Source organism: Oncorhynchus clarkii, chromosome 20, assembly GCF_045791955.1.
Source record: "Oncorhynchus clarkii lewisi isolate Uvic-CL-2024 chromosome 20, UVic_Ocla_1.0, whole genome shotgun sequence".
Lineage (NCBI taxonomy): Eukaryota > Metazoa > Chordata > Actinopteri > Salmoniformes > Salmonidae > Oncorhynchus > Oncorhynchus clarkii.
The window spans coordinates 24460985-24477494 of record NC_092166.1 but is presented as its reverse complement, the minus strand read 5'-3'; the positions used below and the strand labels follow the sequence as shown (position 1 = coordinate 24477494).

At 40.5% G+C, this 16510-nt stretch overlaps 1 protein-coding gene across 4 annotated transcripts in view; it reads left to right on the top strand.

Moving 5' to 3' along the window:
• The first annotated feature begins 3948 nt into the window (after positions 1–3948).
• LOC139376114 (solute carrier family 12 member 7-like) overlaps positions 3949–16510 on the top strand; it is an 80676-nt gene continuing 68114 nt past the window's right edge. For all 4 annotated transcript variants that reach the window (XM_071118312.1, XM_071118311.1, XM_071118314.1 and 1 more), the window contains exon 1: positions 3949–4140. In XM_071118312.1, coding sequence (XP_070974413.1) covers positions 4032–4140 — 109 coding nt within the window. In that variant the 5' untranslated portion in view covers positions 3949–4031. The remainder of the gene's footprint in view (positions 4141–16510) is intronic.

The window sequence follows — 16510 nt, the reverse complement described above, 5'->3', positions numbered from 1 at the left end:
AATACAGGTGTGCCACGTTTGAAGTGTCATACCCCAGAAGACTAGATGCTGTAAACCCTGCCAAAGGTGCTTCAACAAAGTCCTGAGTAAAGTAAATCGCCAATCTTGGGTTTATACCTGTTCAACCACACTCCAAGTGGCAGTATGCACCCTTTCAGTTTCTTACCAACTCATGAAAGCAGTGGATGAAGAAAATGGACTACTTCAAAATGGAGATGGCCTCAGTGGTGCTGCCCGTGCTCTCACAGATGCCACAATGGGACAGATACAAAGCTGAGTTGTCTATCTAAGTCTATGCTTGGACCCATGACATCCGGTTTCCACTAGATTTCACAGTCACATAGTCAAAATAGGCTATCGTAAAATATAATGAAAACAATCATTTGCTTTTTGGTCTTCATTTAAGGTTAGGGTTAGGCTTAAGGTTAACAGTGTGGTTAAGGTAATGGTTAAGGTTAGGTTTAAAATCACATTTTAAGAAGAGAAATTGTAGAAATAGGCACAGTTTATGTTTTTTGTGGCTATGGTAACTTGTGACAACCATGACAAGCTTATTTCTCTCAAATCTGGCATTTACATCCATATTAGCGAGCATATCTCTTTTGCCAAGATAATCCACCCCCCTGACAGGTGTGGCATATCAAGAAGTTGACTAAACAGCATGATTACACAGGTGGACCTTATGCTGAGGACAATAAAATGCTTAGTTTTGTCACACAGCACAATGCCACAGATGTCTCAAGTTTTGAGGGAGTGTTCAATAGGCATGCTGACTGCAGGAATGTCCACCAGAGCTGTTGCCTGAGAATTCAATGTTTATTGCTCTACCATAAGCAGCCTCCAATGTCATTTTAGAGAATTTGACAGTACATCCAACCGTCCTCACAACCGCAGACCACGTGTATGGCGTTGTGTGGGTGAGCGGTTTGATGATGTCAACATTGTGAACAGAGTGCCCCATGGTGGCTCTGGGGTTATAGTCCTGTGTAATTCAGTTGGTAGAGTATGCCAGCGTTGTGGGTTTGATTCCCATGGGGGACCAGTACAAAATAAGTATTAAAATGTATGCACTCACTATTGTAAGATGCTCTGGATAAGAGTGTCTGCTAAATGATGTCAAACATATATAATGGTATGGGCAAGCGTAAGCTACGAACACAATTGCATTTTATCGATGGCAATTTGAATGCACAGAGATACCGTGATGAGATCCTGAGGCCCATTGTCGTGCCATTCATCTGCCGTCATCACCTCATGTTTCAGCATGATAATACACTGCCCCATGTCGCAAGGATTTGGATAACAATTCCTGGACGCTGAAAATGTCCCAGTTCTTCCATGGCCTGCATACTCACCAGACATGTCACCCATTTAGAATGTTTGGGATGCTATGGATTGACATATACGACAGCGTGTTCTAGTTCCCGTCATTATCCAGCAACTTCTCACAGCCACTGAAGAGGAGTGGGGCAACATTTCACAGGCCACAATCAACAGGCTGATCAACTACATGTGAAGGAGATGTGTCACGCTGCATGAGGCAAATGGTGGTGACACCAGATACTGACTTGTTTTAATGATCCACGCCCCTACTTTTTTTAAGGTATCTGTAACCAACAGATGCATATTTATATTCCCAGTCATGTGAAATTCATAGATTGGGGCCTAATTGATTTATTTCAGTTGACTGATTTCCGTATATGAACCGTAACACAGCAAAATCTTTGAAATTGCTGCATGTTTGCGTTTACATTTTTGTTCAGTATAAATTGTAAAGGATAAGTTGCTTTGTCAGAACAAATGACAGATTGACAAGTCAATCAAATTTCACCAAATGTTTTTAAAATTCCAATGGTACTTTGTACTACCAAACTATCAAATTATCCAACCCACAGATGATTGACAACCATAACAAATAGGCCTATATGCCTCCTACAGCATTTCCCCCAATGGTTTGCCCTGTGGACATTGTGCTTTTATTTTGAAGTGCCTTTGTTTTTGCACTGACAATAGTTTGAAAGTTTTAACAGTAAACAACCTGCATGCACTGCCAAAGGAACAAAGCATTGAATGATTATCTCTTATCTCATCTCCCTTCATCTTCCCATGACAAAGTTTATAATCACACTGCACACAACCAGAACACAGTATGACTTACACACACCTTGTTATTGCTCCAGAGTACATTCAACTGTATACAATGCAAGGATAAGGTGTTCTGATAATCTATACTGGCATTACTGGGAGATTTTGGTTAAATAGCCCAAGAGTAGATGTGAGATTTTGACAATTTTGTTGTGTTCAGCGTTATTCATGTGATGTTTCCAGAATGTTCATTGTCATGAATAGCCTTCAGTCTTTTAAATCTTTCTCTTTTCAGCTTTTTTAAGAATCCATTAGACCAATTGTTCCATATTTTTCCTCTGGGGCACCCTCAGGCTGAAGTGATTCACATGCGTGCCTAGGGCCTTTGTGTTGATTGCTGCCTTACCACAGGGGGCAACTCTCCCTCGCTCTCAACTGGCAGGGTCAGTCTAGCGATCAACACCTCTGAATTACTCTGTGGGAAAGGAAACACCCTTTTGTTTACCTGTGCTTAATGTCGCAGACTTCTGACTTACACAGGGTGGGAAAACATAGAGGAAGGAAGACAAAATCCTGAGTCACTTTACCATAGTTCTACACTGTCCAAAAAAAGGATGTTTTATTGTCACATACAGTACTCCGGATAGGTGATGTGAAATGTTTTGTTTTACAGGCTCAGCCATATTAGTATGGTGCCACTGGAGCAAATTAGGGTTAAGTGCATTGCTGAAGGGCACATGGACCAATTATTTCTTTGGGGGGGTGGATCAGTTTTAATTTTACAAATAGATTGTTGCTTCTATCAATGTAATTGTCTGCATCATTTCCAATCCTCCATCTAGATTTTTTAAAATAAATACAGTATATATATTTAAAAATATTCTCATCAATCTACACACAATACCCCATAATGACAAAGAAACACTTTATTTTGTGGTTAGCGCCAGTTTGCGCTGTTCTGTGAAGGGAGTAGTACACAGCGTTGTATGAGATATTTAGTTTCTTTGTAATTTCTCGCCTTCTTTTCTCAGAACAAGAATAGATTGACAAGTTTCAGAAGAAAGGTCTTTGTTTCTGGCCATTTTGAGTCTGTAACCGAACCCACAAATTTGGATGCTTCAGATACTCAACTAGTCTAAAGAAGGCTAGTTTTATTGCTTCTTAATCAGAACAACAATTTTCAGCTGTGTTTTTGGGGAGTGACAAACTATCGTTAGAGTTGAAAATGCGATGGACACACATTGCACTTTCGATTTTTATTGGGGTACACTAAAATTTAAGCGAACAATTACATTTTGTGTACCACGTCATCCCGCGCAGATTTGTATTGGCAACAAGTCCATATGGTGGAACTACACTACTGGTGGGAAAATGCGCATATTTTCTTTATGCAGATTTCAGAATATAAACATGAAAATGTGTCGCCAATTGGATGGAAACCTAGCTACTGTTGGTTTTTGCGAAAAGTTTTTTTTTATTTTGAGGGGGGATGTGACGTCAACACGTGCAGCTGTTTTTGTTATCAACAATAGTTAAATTGTAACGCAAAGTAGCATGCAATGTCGTATTTATTTTTCTTGGCAACGTTCTAAAAATCGACAAGTAAATGGAAACATAGAGATAGCATAAATACAGATAGAGGGCTCTTTTCATTAAAGGAATGGAAATATTTTCAGGAGGTGCCTGTTGTAAAATTAGGAGTCTTGTCTGCCGTAGGGACTATAGTTTAGAGAGTGAAGTTGAGTGTAAGATGACTTTTTCCTGAGGGAGGAGTTGCAGAAACACTCCTTATTTGGAGAACGCCTGGTCACATGGGGGCAGAATCTAAGCGATATAGATGAGAGAGACGTAACAGGAGAGAACACATCGAACTGTGCCTTGAGATGTTGAGCGGGACTAAGGACGTTGATTTTCTCAGGCTAGAGTCAATGCAGTGAGGGGATAAAATGCCCACCAACTTCACTGTGGTCCCTGTGGAGGATGGCGGGGCCGGGAAGTCAAGTCTCGAACTTGTGTTTAGGGAGGAAGATATTACTCCACGACGACCCTATTCAGGTGAGGGCACACTGTTGACGTTGTCAGGACAGGCTCAGACAAGCGAAGCAGTTTCTGTAGAACAGCTGAACATGTTCACTTTACGTTTACCCTAGCACATAACGTACATAAATATGATATTGCTTTGTTTGTTTATTTTTCTCCTGTTTAAGGGGATGAAATATATTTTTTTTTAAGACGATAACTTTTTGCATCTTCTGAGAAACAAAAACAAGCGAGTGCTTCCTGAGATTTTCCTTGCCTCCATTTCTCTTTCTCTCTCCAAATTCAATTTCAATCTCACTCTTCTTTGGGTTTTATGGCAAAGTTGACGAAAAAAGTGTATTGCCGCCACCAACTGAATGGGGATGCAAAAAAAATTACAAGAGAAAAGTGCAGTTCCGTTTATCACCATTGCTATATATGTCACAAAGGCCACTTTCTTCAAATTAAGAATGTCTGAATCTTGCTGGTGACATGCAGGCCTTGGTGCATGTTACTGTGTAGTTCCATTGTTATTCACTGACATCGGATCTTCTGTTCTTTCTACCCTTTTACTGCCTCCACAAAGGAGACAGAAGCTGTGCTTACACCTTGCATTAACATGTGGTTGTTGTCATCGATCCAGATTTGTTGAGTCTATACATGGTAATAAAATTACTCTTAACTGCCCACTGATTCTGTATTGTGAACAGATTCCCTTGTCCTTCCCTGTGTGCAAGTTAGTCCAACCTGCCTTGGATCTCCCTTACAACAAGCTGTATAAATCGACAGAACTGCACACTGTTATACTCCAGTAGTTTTACAATCTCATCATTAGTCTATATTTGATATCCAACGATTTAAGACCGAGTGCTACTGTCCCGACATCCTCGACTTGTACACAACCATAAAAATACATATGATTCCATATATCCTCATCTTGAACAGTAAACCAGCTTTTTAGGCCTGCGTGCGTGCATTGGTTGTTTAGGCATGTCTTTGTGGCAATATGTAACTTTATGGGCAACCCTACCAAATTCACATACAAATGTGAGTTATAGATCTATCATTCTACTTGAATGCAAGTCTAAGAAGTGGTAGATCTGTACTATTTGCACTTTCTATGCTTCCCTTAAGTTGTCTTTTACTTTTGGGTTTGTACACCAGAAAATCCAATATTTTTTTGTTATGGAAAATATATTTTAGTGATTCTCTACACTATGCTAGCTTATTTATGTCACATAAACTGAAATTAGGCAAACTGTTAGTTTTAGCATCCAGAAAATGGCGGAGAAATTTCTGCATAGTGCAACTTTAATATGTGTACCAAAAGTCTTGTATTTCAAAGAACCTCTAATATGATAACCTATAACAACTCGCATATTCAAATTATGAAAATTGATAAAAGCAGCAATCGATATTGGCAAAGGAGCACACATGTGTTCGAGCCTCTCTCGGTACCCTTGCTGCACCAGGCCGTGTTTCTTGTCTCTTTCTGTCTGTCTCTCTTTAATTCACTCAACTCATTCAATAGCTTGCCCTCAGTGTGACACAATCTTTCTCCCTGTTGCTCTCCCTCCATGTGTTAGGACCATGATTAATGTGAAATCAATATTTTATAGTATTACCTTTTTAAAGGTTTCTCTGCTCTGCGTTTCACAGTGGCAGTCACTGCAATAATGCCTTTCCTCTGTCAAGTATTAACTTGCTGTGAATCAGTAGAATCAGTAACTCCATTGTTCTGTACCTGTTGGAAGGGAGATGTAGGTAACTTCCCAAATAAAGGAAACGCCAACATAGTGTCTTAATAGGGCGTTGGGGCCACCACGAGCTACCAGCACAGCTTCAATTAACTTTTTGCATGGCATAGATTCTACAAGTGTCTGGAACTCTATTGGAGGGAAATTCCATCATTTTGTGTTTTGTTGATGGTGATGGAAAACACTGTCTTAAGCCACTCTTGCACAAGGTTTATGTACACTCACTGGACTACCCTCACACTCCAACAAACGCACATGCATATTGACGCCACACACACACACAAATTCCTTCACACTCTTCACATATGCTGCTGCTACTCTCTGTTTATTATCTATACATAGTCACTTTACCTACATATTACCTCAATTACCACAACTAACCCGTACATACCCCATACCATAGACTTGGTACCTCCTGTATATAGCCTCGTTATTGTAATTTTGTGTTACTATGTTTCCTTTAGTTTAGCAAATTTTTCTGACTTTTTAAAGACTCTGCATTGTTGGTTAAGGGCTCATGAGTAAGCATTTCACTACACCTGTTGTATTTGGCGCATGTGACAAATACCATTTTATTTGAATTGCTTAATCAACTAAGGAACGACACCTGTGTGGAAACACCAGCTATCAATGCACTTTTTGTCCCTAATTTACTCAATTGTTTCCTTTTATTTTGGTAGTTAAAATGGGTTAGAGCAGAGAGGAAGAGGTGACTCGAGGATTCACTCTGCCCAAAATCTGTCCCGTGAGATAAGCTCCATACCTATTTTGTATGGAGGTCTATGGGCGATTGGCGAATTACTTGAGGCTTATTTAATCTAATATATGTTTTGTAGTGTTTAGGTTGTTAGAAATGTACTGATATAAGTGGATGCACATTGCTTTCTGGCAATTTTGAGAAAAATGACCCAGTTGTGCCTGCATGTATCTGCCCTCTCATTGGCTAGAATGGTCCCACGTATGTACTTTGCTGTGTATATTCTAGTGTAGTATTTGTTTATTTTAATTTGATGTTTTTTTTTTTAGGGTGTGCGGCGGCAGGTTCGGGCCGCCAAGTAAATAAAACATATATATATATATATATATATATATATATATATATATATATATATATATATATATATATATATATATATATATATATATATATATATAACCGTTCAAAAGTTTTAGAACACCTACACATTCAAGGCTTTTTGTTTATTTAAAAAATATATTTTCTACATTGTAGAATAGTAAAGACCTCAACTATGAAATAACACATGGAATCATGTAGTAACCAAAATAGTGTTAAACAAATCAAAATATATTTTGAGATTCTTCAAATAGCCACCCTTTGCATTCTCTCAACCAGCTTCTTGAGATAGTCACCTGGAATGCATTTAAATTAACAGGTGTTCCTTAAACCTGTTGTAACTCCCCATCCCGTGTCCGGGATCGTTGTCATCATCTGACACTAATTAGTATAACGCAGCGGACATAAATATTACTAGAAAATATTCCTATTCATGAAATCACAAGTGAAATATATTGAAACATAGCTTAGCCTTTTGTTAATCACCCTGTCATCTCAGATTTTGAAAATATGCTTTACAGCCAAAGCAAGACAAGCATTTGTAAGTTTATCGATAGCCTAGCATAGCATTATATCCAGCTAGCAGTAGGCAACTTGGTCACGAAAATCAGAAAAGCAATCAAATTAAATCGTTTACCTTTGATGAGCTTCAGATGTTTTCACTCACGAGACTCCCAGTTAGATAGCAAATGTTCCTTTTTTCCCAAAATATTATTTTTGTAGGCGGAATAGCTCCGTTTGTTTTTCACGTTTGGCTGAGAAATCGACCGGAAATTGCAGTCATGAAAACGCCGAAAAATATTCCAAATTAGCTCCATAATATCAACAGAAACATGGCAAACGTTGTTTATAATCAATCCTCAAGGTGTTTTTCAAATATATATATATATATATATATTCGATAATAATTTTCAGTAGAACTGAGAGGAAAAATGCCTACCTCTGTATTTTACACAAGAATCACTCAGAGCCATCAGGTGACCACTTGCGCAATATAGTCGCTTACGCGCATTCTTCAACATAAATGCGTGAAACTACGTCAAAATGCTGTAGACACCTTGGGGAATACGTTGAAAAAGGAATCTGGTTGATAGCCCATTCACTGCTCAATAGGGACGCATCGGAACGCAGAGCTTTCAAAACATGAGTCACGCCCGGATTGGATTTTTATCAGGCTTTCGCCTGCAATATCAGTTCTGTTATACTCACAGACAATATTTTTTTACAGTTTTGGAAACTTTAGAGTGTTTTCTATCCTAAGCTGTCAATTATATGCATATTCTAGCATCTTGTCCTGACAAAATAGCCCGTTTACTCTGGGAACGTTATTTTTCCAAAAATGAAAATACTGCCCACAAGTTACAAGAAGTCAACCTGTCTAGGAAACACGTTCCACTAACGGTGGCTGACTAAATACTTTTTTGCCCCACTGTACCTATATAACATGACGTAATGACGCCACATAAAATGTTGCGCTACACTTCTGACACAGCATTCCTAACCTAGACCACAATGTCTGCTGTGTGGATTGAGCAGTCAACAAGTCGAACAATCATTTGAAAGAGTAAGAACATTTCAGCGAGACAAGGCAAAATCCATTAAATCCAAGGTAATGGAATTCATTGCCCTTGACAATCAACCGTTCTCTGTCGTGGGTGATGGGCACCAGTACACATGTGCGCACCGGTACACTAGTTTTCAGATGTTGCCCTATCGGAGTTACACAGTAATAGCGTCACTGCTATTAGCTTCACGACATGCCTACTATGGAACACTGTTTGAGTCTTTATGTGTCAAAAAAGATACAGTAGCACTGTCAAAGCTGTACAAAAGTCTGCAAACGATATGTTTACAATACCGCATTGGTAATAAAGCATCATTTGTTTGACCTAAACTTCTGGGGTAGCTAGCTTTAGCTTGGTACCTAGCTAGCACCAATACAACCACCCTGAAAACAATGACCAGTAGAAACTGCAGTCATTTTCGTTATTCTTAGCAATGATTTAGGAATCCTTGTGAGTAAATATTAGCTAGGTTACAGCTTGTTGCTCGCCTATTGAAATTGAACTTCAGTTCATGAAAAAAATAGCTAGCCAGCTACTTAACTCTGTTGCCCAAAGCCTATGTTATAAGCAGCCAGCCAGCTTCATCTGGCTAGTGAAGCTCGACAAGATCAGGTTATGTATTGTGAATCTAGACACAATAAGGATTGGGCACAATAGTGGAATTTGTGGTTTGCGTTCAAAATAAAAGTATGCCATTGACAGTTATGCAAGTGAATACAAATAGTAGAATTATGCCATACTTTTAATTTGAAGGCTAACCGCAAAGTCCACTATTGTGGCTAATCCTTATTGTGGCAAGCTTCACATAGATGGGTCCGACCACCATTAATCAAATTAAAACTGTCTTATAAATTAGGGTTATTTTAGATGATGACACCTAGCTATATAGTTAGCTAGCTAACTATACAGTGCCTTGCGAAAGTATTCGGCCCCCTTGAACTTTGCGACCCTTTGCCACATTTCAGGCTTCAAACATAAAGATATAAAATTGTATTTTTTTGTGAAGAATCAACAACAAGTGGGACACAATCATGAAGTGGAACGACATTTTTGGATATTTCAAACTTTTTTAACAAATCAAAAACTGAAAAATTGGGCGTGAAATTATTCAACCCCCTTAAGTTAATACTTTGTAGCGCCACCTTTTGCTGCGATTACAGCTGTAAGTCGCTTGGGGTATGTCTCTATCAGTTTTGCACATCGAGAGACTGAAATTTTTTCCCATTCCTCCTTGCAAAACAGCTCGAGCTCAGTGAGGTTGGATGGAGAGCATTTGTGAACAGCAGTTTTCAGTTCTTTCCACAGATTCTCGATTGGATTCAGGTCTGGACTTTGACTTGGCCATTCTAACACCTGGATATGTTTATTTTTGAACCATTCCATTGTAGATGTTGCTTTATGTTTTGGATCATTGTCTTGTTGGAAGACAAATCTCCGTCCCAGTCTCAGGTCTTTTGCAGACTCCATCAGATTTTCTTCCAGAATGGTCCTGTATTTGGCTCCATCCATCTTCCCATCAATTTTAACCATCTTCCCTGTCCCTGCTGAAGAAAAGCAGGCCCAAACCATGGTGCTGCCACCACCATGTTTGACAGTGGGGAGGGTGTGTTGCTTTTACGCCAAACATAACGTTTTGCATTGTTGCCAAAAAGTTCAATTTTGGTTTCATCTGATCAGAGCACCTTCTTCCACATGTTTGGTGTGTCTCCCAGGTGGCTTGTGGCAAACTTTAACCAACACTTTTTATGGATATCTTTAAGAAATGGCTTTCTTCTTGCCACTCTTCCATAAAGGCCAGATTTGTGCAATATACGACTTATTGTTGTCCTATGGACAGAGTCTCCCACCTCAGCTGTAGATCCCTGCAGTTCATCCAGAGTGATCATGGGCCTCTTGGCTGCATCTCTGATCAGTCTTCTCCTTGTATGAGCTGAAAGTTTAGAGGGACGGCCAGGTCTTGGTAGATTTGCAGTGGTCTGATACTCCTTCCATTTCAATATTATCGCTTGCACAGTGCTCCTTGGGATGTTTAAAGCTTGGGAAATCTTTTTGTATCCAAATCCGGCTTTAAACTTCTTCACAACAGTATCTCGGACCTGCCTGGTGTGTTCCTTGTTCTTCATGATGCTCTCTGCGCGTTTAACGGACCTCTGAGACTATCACAGTGCAGGTGCATTCATACGGAGACTTGATTACACACAGGTGGATTGTATTTATCATCGTTAGTCATTTAGGTCAACATTGGATCATTCAGAGATCCTCACTGAACTTCTGGAGAGAGTTTGCTGCACTGAAAGTAAAGGGGCTGAATAATTTTGCACGCCCAATTTTTCAGTTTTTGATTTGTTAAAAAAGTTTGAAATATCCAATAAATGTCGTTCCACTTCATGATTGTGTCCCACTTGTTGTTGATTCTTCACAAAAAAATACAGTTTTATATCTTTATGTTTGAAGCCTGAAATGTGGCAAAAGGTCGCAAAGTTCAAGGGGGCCGAATACTTTCGCAAGGCACTGTAGCTACTGAAACAGATTGTCGTTTTGCTATGTTTTTGGGGAAGAACATTGTTTGCATCCATGAGCTAGCTAGTTTTTTTTTATGACCACCACTGTAGGTGCGCGAGACAACTTTACCAGCATCAGCATATGTATTGATGAATCGTTGTGACATATGAAATACGAGTGATAGTGTAATCAATGTTTAATAACTACGTAAAAATGTATTAAAGCGTTTAATTATTATGTGACGCGCAGTCATATTCAGGTCCTGATTGGTCAACAAGCTTATTTGACACGCAAAGACCCAAACGGCGTTCCATAGAAATTCTGGTTGAGAATGAAACGACTGAACAAATGAACAATGAAACAGCACAGCAAGTAAGTGAAAATAAATAGGTTTTGTGATACTGCCTGGATTCGAACCAGGGACTGTAGTTGCGCCTCTTGCACTGATATGCAGTGCCTTAGACTGCTGTGTGTGTTTAACTATTTAACTGTACTAGAATGCTTAAAAGGCTGCTAAAAATGTAAATATCGGTTATCGGTATTGTTTTTTTTTTGGCAAAGAAAATATCGGATATCAGATTAGGACAAAAATGTAATATCGGTGCATCACTAAAAAAAAATATGTTAAACACTATTGTACACAGTGAGTCCATGCAATTTATTATGTGATTTGTTAAGCACATTTTTGCCATAACAAAGGGGTTGAATACTTATTGGCTCAAGACATTTTAGCTTTTAATTTTTTATAAAAAAAACATTATTCCACATTATGGGGTATTGTGTGTTGGCCAGTGACACACTCAATTTAATTTTAAATGGATTAAGTCTGTAACTAGTTGTGTTTATTCATGGATGCCAAGGGAAGCCAGTCTTCAACAAAATAAAATATTTTATCTTTCGTCTCTCGGTGTTTCATAGTTTTCCTTTAATTCGCAAGTGGCTGACTGTATCTCACCAGAGAAAGCATCCGAGCGAGCGTGACAGCACCCCTGTCTCTCTACGTGTAGGCCGTCTATCTGATGTTGTCTGGTCCAAACAAGTATGACTTTGTTTCCGCCCGTAGCATTGAATGGAATGCAAGGGAAGCCAGCAAGCATTTGGCCTCCTTTGATAGAAAGTATAACAATTTAACCAATATGAGATCAACAGTGAATGGTCCTGGTGCACCCCAAAAAAATGTCAGGGGAAGCCAGCTTGGATTTTGGTATCACTCCTATCAAATCACACTGAGAACATACGTCATTGACAGAGAACACTTGAATTGTTGCATCTCATTGTGTTAGTGTCCTCCAGTGGCTAGCTGACTAGCTAAAGTGGTCCCTTTCCTAAATTAGTCATGGATGGAGATATGGATTTGGACTTGGTTTTACTTAATTCTCCGTATTGGCCAGTGACTATAACGGCGATTCTATTCCATACATTCATACATACATTGTTGTGCCCCTGGCCCGAGAGGATGGAAGTTCAATATGTAGCTAGATGTAGAAGGATAATGTTAACTAGCTAACGCTGCCTATGAATGGAAGTTAGTCTAACGAGCAAGCATTTTAGCAAGGTAGCCCAGGATAACAAATATAATCGAATCAGATGTTATTAGTCACATGCTCAGAATACAACATGTAGACCTTACAGTGAAATGCTTACTTACGAGTCCCTAACCAACAATGCAGTTAAAAAAATACGGCTAAGAATAAGAAATAAAAATAACAATAGCGAGACTATATACAGGGGGTACCGGTACAGAGTCGATGTGCGGGGGCACCAGTTAGTTGAGGTAGTTATTAGTGACTATGCATAGATAATAACAGAGAGTAGTAGCAGCAGTGTAAAAGAAGAGGGGGGGGGGGGGGGTCATTACAAATAGTCTGGGTAGCCATTTGATTTTATGTTCAAGAGCCTTATGGCTTGGGGGTAGAAGCTGTTTAGAAGCCTCTTGGATCTAGACTTGGCGCTCCGGTACCGCTTGCCGTGCGGTAGCAGAGCGAACAGTCTATGACTAGGGAGGCTGGAGTCTTTGACAATTTTTAGGGCCTTCCTCTGCCACCGCCTGGTATAGAGGACCTGGATGGCAGGAAGCTTGGCCCCGTGATGTACTGGGCCTTGCGCACTACACTCTGTTGTGCCTTGCGGTCTCAGTCCGAGCAGTTGCCATACCAGGCTGTGATGCAACCGGTCAGGTTGCTCTCGATGGTGCAGCTGTAGAACCTTTTGAGGATCTGAGGACCCATGCCAAATCTTTTCAGTCTCCTGAAGGGGAATAGGTTTTGTCGTGCCCCCTTCACAACTGTCTTGTTGTGCTTGGACCATGTTTGTTTGTTGGTGATGTGAACACCAAGGAACTTGAAGCTCTTAACCTACTCCACTACAGCCCCGTTGATGAGAATGGAGGGGTGCTTGGTCCTCCTTTTCCTGTAGTCCACAAACATCTCCTTTGTCTTGATCACGTTGATGGAGAGGTTGTTGTCCTGGCACCACTCGGCCAGGTCTCTGAACTCCTATTGGGAGGTCTCGTCATTGTCGGTGATCAGGCCTACCACTTGAGTCATCGGCAAACTTAATGATGGTGTTGGAGTCGTGCCTGGCCGTGCAGTCATGAGTGAACAGGGAGTACAGGAGGGGACAGAGCACGCACCCTTGAGGGGCATGTTGAGGATCAGCATGGCGGATGTATTGTTACCTACCCTTACCACCTGGGGGCGGCCCGTCAGGTCGAGTTGTAGAGGGAGGTGTTTATTCCCAGGTCCTTAGCTTAGTGATGCGCTTTGAGGGCACTATGGTGTTGAATACTGAGCTGTAGTCAATGAATAGCATTCTCACATAGGTGTTCCTTTTGTCCAGTTGGAAAAGGGCAGTGTGGAGTGCAATAGAGATTGCACCATTTGTGGATCTGTTAGGGTGGTATGCAAATTGGAGTGGGTCTAGCGTTTCTGGGATAATTGTGTTGATGTGAGCCATGACCAGCCTTTCAAAGCACTTCATGGCTGCAGATGTGAGTGCTATGGGTTGGTAGTCATTTAGGCAGGTTACCTTAGTGTTCTTGGGCACATGCACTATGGTGGTGTGCTTAAAACATGTTATTACAGACTCGGACAGGGAGTGGTTGAAAATGTCAGTGAAGACACTTGCCAGTTGGTGAGCTCATGCTGGCAGTACACGTCCTGGCAATCCGCCTGGCCCTGAGGCCTTGTAAATGTTGACCTGTTTAAAGGTCTTCCGGAACAGCTGGCACTCTCATGCATGTTTCAGTGTTTTTTGCCTCGAAGCTAGCATAGAGGTAGTTCAGCTCTTCTGGTAGGCTCGTGTCACTCGGCAGCTCTCTGCTGTGCTTCCCTTTGTAGTCTATAATGATCCGACAAGCGTCGGAGCCGGTGTAGTACGATTCGATCTTAGTCCTGTATTGACACTATCTGTTTGATGGTTCGTCGGAGGACATAGCAGGATTTCTTATAAGCTTCCGGGTTAGTCACGCTCCTTGAAAGCGGCATCTCTAGCCTTAGCTCAGTGCGGATTTTGCCTGTAATCCATGGCTTCTGGTTGGGGTATGTACGTAGGGTCACTGTGCGGACGTCGTCTTCAATGCACCTATTGATGAAGCCAATGACTGCTGTGGTGTTCTCATCAATGCCATCGGAGGAATCCTGGAACATATTCCAGTCTGTGCTAGCAAAACAGTCCTGTAGCTTAGCATCTGCTTCATCTGACTACTTTTTTTTATTTTGTGCTTCCTGCTTTAATTTCTGCTTGTAAGCAGGAATCAGGAGGATAGAATTATGGTAAGATTTGCCAAATGTAGGGTGAGGGAGAGCTTTGTATTCGTCTCTGTGTTTGGAGTAAAGGTGGTCCAGAGTTTTTTCCCCCTCTGGTTGTACAATTAACATGCTGATAGAAATGAGGCGCAACTTTTTTAAGTTTCCCTGCATTAAAGTCCCCGGCTACTAGGAGCGCCGCATCTGGGTAAGCGTTTTCTTGTTTGCTTATGGCGGAATACAGCTCATTCAATGCTGTCTTAGTGCCAGCCTCCTCCGTCTGCGGTGGTAAATAAACAGCTACGAAATATACAAAGAAATTTAAGTGTGTACTGTATGACAGTGTTTCGTCAACATGAGAGGAGGATGGCAATTGGCATTTCTCTACAAGTAGGGTCAGTCAACATTTATCTACTTGCGCGCGCACACACACACACACACACACACACACACACACACACACACACACACACAGTAGAACTAATTCTTAGCTTACGTTGATTGGTAAAGATTGGTATCTTTTAGTTATCACTGTATTAGACTAAGCAAAGGTGATTTGATGTTGAATTGGTGCTGAAATAGTGGCCCCTGTTTTCTTTGCGACTTTCGGTAACTCTCTGTGGTTCTAAATCAATAGTTGTTTAGTAGTCTGAAAATGTTGGAAACATTAGGTTGCTTGACCATGCTGTAGGTCATGTAACTCTCTGTTTTCATGCAATATGCTTTGTGGACTAAACCAGAGAGAGTTTGCCATCTGGTTTTGTGATAAAACAAAGGTGTGGTTGAATTTATTCTCCCACTATTGTCTCAGCCTTTAGGCCTATATATCACAGTGCCGAGGCATATGAACTAACAGGTTATAGAGCAAACAATGCAATTATCACAAAACTTAGGTTGTAATATGGCTTTTTTTCTGGCTTCCCCAGTGATTTTACCCACGCACCGCTACTGGCTGTGACAACATTTTGAAAAAGAAAAAGGTGTGTGAATTGTTTCTGAAGGCCCTGTATTATAGGACGACTTGGGAGAATGATGATCCGCAACAGACAGTACATCTCAGTATTAGAACTTAAAATACAGTCAGACTAGCCTGCTACTGTGCTTTTCTGGCCCTTTATAAACTGCAGAGAGTAGACCCACAACTGATACAAATGGAATTAAATATTAAAATCACAGGGCTTATGCGCTGTTATTCAGTATACATTTTCACTGCAGTTTACAGCCTTGAGTATAATTTTGTACTCACTTAAAAATAATAATGCAATTATTCATTGGAATGTGGTGTTGTAGGATGATTGTATTGTCCTTAAGCAAGCTCAATAGGGGAGCTTTTTAAGGTGCGTGTCTCACTGTTCTTTCATACACCTGGCCCCTCTGCTTATTTTGAAAATTGGTGCAGCTTTGAATAATTTGATGTGTGGTATGATTGCTAGTTAGCATATTGCAGATCTGGACAAATTATCCACCTACCACTATTGTCACTGTGAATGGTGGATAGAGGGCAGGTTAGACTGGTAGACTATGTTGACCTGTGGTATAGTTAGCGCGTAGAAAAGCGTAGTGCATAAGGGATGTACCAAAACACCTTGATATAGTGGCGGCGCATGAAAGCAGATGAAATGTAGCTAGAGTGGAAGAAATTAAATAGTAAAACCTGCAAAAAAAACTGCCCTCGCCTGTGCCCAATAAATTAAAAAAAACACACAACCCTCAAAGCAATTTAAAAAAAGAAGTTTGACAACCTTCCCCTTTTTTGGACCA